Source organism: Rhea americana, unplaced genomic scaffold (assembly GCF_003343005.1).
Source record: "Rhea americana isolate MKP2758 unplaced genomic scaffold, rheAme1 scaffold_111, whole genome shotgun sequence".
Classification (NCBI taxonomy): domain Eukaryota; kingdom Metazoa; phylum Chordata; class Aves; order Rheiformes; family Rheidae; genus Rhea; species Rhea americana.
The window spans coordinates 1,396,884-1,401,991 of record NW_028185162.1 but is presented as its reverse complement, the minus strand read 5'-3'; the positions used below and the strand labels follow the sequence as shown (position 1 = coordinate 1,401,991).

Genomic DNA, 5,108 nt, shown 5'->3' with positions numbered 1-5,108 from the left:
CGTCCCCACCCCCCCCTCAGCACGTGACGGCGACACCGCCCGCCGCCAGCCAATCGCAGCGCGCCTTACCCTCCCCCCCTCCTCCAGCCACGTTGCTGGGTGACGCCCGCCGCCGCCCGCCTGCCCGCCGCCATGTTGAAGGCGAAGGTGCTGCTGGTGGGGCCTTGCGAGGTGAGTGGGCCTGGCCCTCGGGGGGCGGGGGGCTGAGCCGCCCCGTGGAGTTTTCCCTCGCCTGTCTCCGAGGCTGCCTTTACCTCGGCCACCCTCACTGCCCGCTGAGCCTGCAGCATTCCTCAAGTGGAGCCCAGTGTAGCTTCGTGCCTCAAAATAAACTGTTGCACTGACAGGTTGCAAGTTTGTGGGAGGGTGAGGCCGCCAGGCCTGCATGCGGAGGTCCATGGCTAGAGGGAGCAGGGTGCTCCAGTGAGCACCCAGCTCTCATATTCACTGTTACTTGCACATGTGAAATTCCTGACAGATGTTTTTTGCTCCCATTTCTGCCAGTCTGGAAAATCGGTCTTAGCAAACTTTATTTCAGAGAGCATTGAAGGGATTGGCAGCTATGTCCCGACACAAGGTGTAAGGTGAGCAAAACCATGCTGTGCTGACTGAAGCAAACCCCTGAGAAGGGGCTGCCCCTCAGAAAATTCCACTCTCTGGCTGTGGTGTCATGCAGAACTACTTATATCCACTAATTTTTTCATAGGATCCTGGAATACGAGAAGCCAAACTTAAATGGTGGCAGCAAGGGAGCTGGGTGTCGGTTTGAGCTGTGGGATTGCAGTGGTGATCAAAAGTAAGCCAACTTCATCATTTTGCTACTTCCTCCTGGCTACGTAACCCTTAATAGTTGTATTTCCACAGAATGTCCATCCTTAAGACCAAAAACTAATAATTTTCCTGACATAAGAATTATTCTCGCTCTTTACCTGTGATAATTTTTTGTACCTTTCTGCTGTAAAACATCTGGTACAAAGTCCTCTCTGCCTCAATTCCAGTTGACACTAAACTTTGTTTTTGAGAAGGACTGAATATGACAATAAAGTCCGTAGCTCTTAGAATGAAGATACAGGAGACAGAGCCCTGTTCTGTAACTGGTGGTGATAACTGAAACAGATTGAAGAATATTTGCTTTCTCTTCCAGTTTGTTTGCTTTGTACATCGTTCTTTTACAGTGTTTTTAGATTAAATACTGTTTGGGTAGAACACTGTATGTATTTGTAATAATCCCAAACTTGACCAGAACTCCACAGCATAAAAGATAATATGTTTACAATTTTCCCACTTGTGGTTAGAGGCAGAAGGTGACTTGGTTTATAGGGCAGTGAGGAATAGAAAGTATTTAAGAAAGAAAGGCCTGACTGTAAAAACTAACAAATATTGTTAAAAGAGGATTCAAGCACTGGCAYATAAACAAGCTATTTTTATTCTCTTTCTATGAAAATAATTAAATTGCACAATTAGATCTTGTCCCTTTTGAAAGTGAGAGGATATGGAATGAATCTAGGAGGAGAACTGTATGCTAAAGATTTAGATGATTTGGGACCCAGTTCCATAAGACACTCTTCCTGGGGGAACCTACCATTGTCCCATTGAAGTTACTATGTGAGTGGATTCTGAACAGTATATTTATCTGATTGAGACCTTAATTTCCAGAGCATACAATTGAGAACTGGAGAGATCTGTTATTAAGAAAAGGGTTTAGATAAGCATTTGACCAAACATTACATGGTCACCAAATCATAGGACCAACTAATATAATAGGTAAGTTGAAACATTTGGAGTATGATAGATCACTAGTTACATTACTAACTTTACAATAAGGAAAAAGTACTGAAACGTGTTTTTGAGGGAAGAAAATGAGAACTCCTGAAAGTTTGAATGCATAGTCCCATTTTCAAGCCATCAATCTTACCATTCTCCATGCACCTGTTTTTCAAGGTTCGAAACATGCTGGCCAGCTCTGATGAAGGACTCCCATGGTGTAGTAATTATCTTCAATCCTGAGCTGCCCAGTCACCTGAAAGAAATTGAAATGTGGTACTCCTGCTTTGTGCAACAGCAGCCATTGCTAGATAGTCAGTGTCTTCTAGTTGCACATCACAAGCCAGGCCATGCGGGGGACACAGAAAATCTGTCCTTGGGTAAGGAGATAGAAAACATAATTTATAACTCTCAGGTATTTTTTATTGGTCTCTTTAACTATAAAGTTGGTGATACCTTATAACTTGCATTTTTGATTTAAATTTGTCAACCTAAGAATGTCAGAGTGCTTTGCAAAATCAAAAAGATTAAATCTCAAAAGTAATCTAGAGGGTAATAGCCTTGTATTACAAATGGGAAAGTAAAATCAAGAAAAGTTTGAGTGACTTTTCTAAAGCCACATAGTGAATATGTAGCAGAGCCAGAAATCGGAATTCCTAATTCACAGTCTTGAGTCATATATTGTAATTTGCAGTATGTTTCTTGCATTGAGTTAAGCTAATGTTTACTGACCCTTTTAAGGTCATTTAAGTCTGCATGTTATACGTCCAAAGATTAGGAGCACTTCGAAGTAGGGGGGTTACCTATCTTCCTCTTAAAATTATTACACACACTGTTTTCAGTGCTGGTGAATTATTTGTGGCTGTTCTTACAAATAAGAATAAATTGCTCTGCCATATGGGAAGCTGGAGACTAAGTCAATTTGATGCTATCAATCTTACGTTTGTTTTACGCTGCTATAAATAATTTCAGTAGCATTGATCAGACTAACATTATCATAAAGTCAGAATCAATATCCAGCCTTTCTGACAGAGGTATATGTTCTACTGAAAGACCTTTTTACTGGGCTTTACTAGAAGCTTTCTAGAAATGATCAACACAAAGGAACTTTAAGGGAATACAGATGAAGTGTATTACAGATGATAAAAACRGTGTATCCCAGCTATCACTGTGTTTTGCAAGAACTACAAATCAGTTTTGAGAAATGTGTGCCTAAAAGTACAGAAGGACAAATTAGGAAAATTAGGAGAATCATTCCTGTGTAACAGCAATGAAAGTTCTATTAAATAGTCATATTAATGCTAATTATCTAAGGAGAAATAAAAGTTTTGTGTAAATATCCAACTTCATCCTTCATAGTGAAATCAGAATTCATTATCAGCATGAAAAAGCAAGCCAGTTTCATAATCAAGCAGGGAACAACAACCTATAAGGAACAGAGTTCAAGCATTCATATCTTTTATTATAACAATCATACACAGAACTATTGAGGTTGGAAAGGAACTCCAGAGATCATCTAGTACAGCCCCCCCTGCTCAAAGCAGGGTCAACTAGAGCATCTTGCTGAGGGGTTTGTCCAGTCATGTTTTGAATATATGCATGGATGGAGACTATTAATATGTATTTAATATAACAAAATGTTTGCATAATTTGGAAGTGATCAAAGAGTGTCATTTCAATTAAATGGTAAAATTCCTATTTAATACTGAATTTTTATATTCTGCCTAACTGAATGTGAAAGCAAAACCAATAGTTTAAGCCTTAATTATAATATTCAGCGATTTTAATCTAGCAATGAGTTGCATTTGTCTGTAGTGCTGACAAGCTAAGTTGCGTTTCTTGTTAATGTGTTATAGATCACCTAGGGGTATCAAAAATGGATACTGCTGAATGCCAGCTGACTTCTTCAGCATGAACTGTCACGTGACTTTGAGCGTAAATGCTTATTTTCTACTAAGAATATACCTAATTATTTCTTTATTTAACTTCAAAGCTTCTCCACTGAACAAACTGAAACTAATACATTCCAACTTAGAAGAAGATCCTGAAGATGTTCGGATGGAATTTGTGAAATACTTTAGAAGCATTATCAACTTACTAAATGAGAGCAGAGACAAGGAAGAAATGTCAATTATCTCATAATGTTAAAAGAAGCACTGAGCAGGGAAGAGGAAGGATTATTTGCTTTGTAAGCTATACTAGCCTGTGAACAGATCTTCACAAGAATTTGCCAGTCTATAAACGCTTCAAAGAAAATAACACACAATTTATGACTTAACCAGAAGAACCAAGTGCTGACATCAGATGAACTGTGATGCCAAAGGCTTGGCTGCACATCCAGGAATTTGGGTAAATTTAGTTGCACTGTAGTTTCATTTGGCATCAGAGGCACGGGAAAGTATTGTTTAATATGTTAGTGTGGACCGAAAGATAAAGATATCAGTCATTTCTTCACTTCAGAATCCCTTTTTTAAGTGCTAAGAAAAGAAAGTGTGACAGAACCTAAGATTTATGGAGTTCTGTTGAAGCATCTAAATAAAGTGTTCGTGTTAGCTGAATTCTTGGAGAAGTTACGCTTTTGGAAGTCAGTAGAAACTGACTGGAATAGAGATCTGAGAAGCAGTTGCAGTGTGGAATCCACATTTTGATGCTCCAAATTCTCCTTATCTTTCTGTTCAGCATCTGAAGAGAACACATTTCATAGCTATTATCTTGACAAGACAGAGTAACTTGCAGTCTTCTTCAGGATTAGGATTTTCTTCCAGTCCAACAAAATAAACTTGTTGGTTACAATGTTTAGCATGTTCTGGGTGGAAAAGAATCTAAAGCTCAGCATAATACAGCCACTTTGACCTATGCCAGGAGCACCAATAAAGCAAGCACTGCATTCTCCAGAGGAGGAAAAACTGTTTCCAAGCTTGTATTATTGTGCCCTGTAGCATTGAAACAAGTGATTTCACAGATAATTTACTTTCTGGTTTGTTTGCTTTGCACTCATCCCTGTTCTTCTCCGTGTGTTTTGCTGTGGAAGACATTTTTCTGTAACATTTAATACTAAGGCAATAAAACATTTTTAGAATGTATCCTTTTTGTTCTCAAACAGAAATTCAATTATCATTTTGTGGAACTCTGACTTGCTTGATTTTTTTCAGTGAAAATAATACTGATAAATTCGCAGTACATGTCACACTAATTAGCTCAAACAAGAAAAGTTTGCAAAGGTTTGTCACAGACCCAAATAGCCAAAAGAAATGATACATGCTTCTGTTTTTCATTTATCTATGCTGACACTCATTTATTTATTAGAGCATAATTTTAAGGAGAGAAAGGAACAGCAGAAATCC

The 5,108-nt window shown here is 39.0% G+C and overlaps 1 protein-coding gene across 2 annotated transcripts; it reads left to right on the top strand.

Moving 5' to 3' along the window:
- Positions 1-75: 75 nt before the first annotated feature.
- IFT22 (intraflagellar transport 22) lies at positions 76-4,847 on the top strand. Of its 2 annotated transcripts, none has more exons than XM_085315181.1 (5): positions 76-171; positions 505-584; positions 707-796; positions 1,942-2,144; positions 3,758-4,847. In XM_085315181.1, exons 1-5 carry the CDS (start codon positions 133-135, stop codon positions 3,904-3,906), a joined length of 561 nt encoding a protein of 186 aa, XP_085171307.1. In that variant the 5' UTR covers positions 76-132; the 3' UTR covers positions 3,907-4,847. The 2 variants fall into 2 exon arrangements, with proteins under 2 accessions (XP_085171307.1, XP_085171315.1); XM_085315189.1 differs by lacking the exon at positions 3,758-4,847 and adding an exon at positions 3,621-3,693.
- The last annotated feature ends 261 nt before the right edge of the window (positions 4,848-5,108 follow it).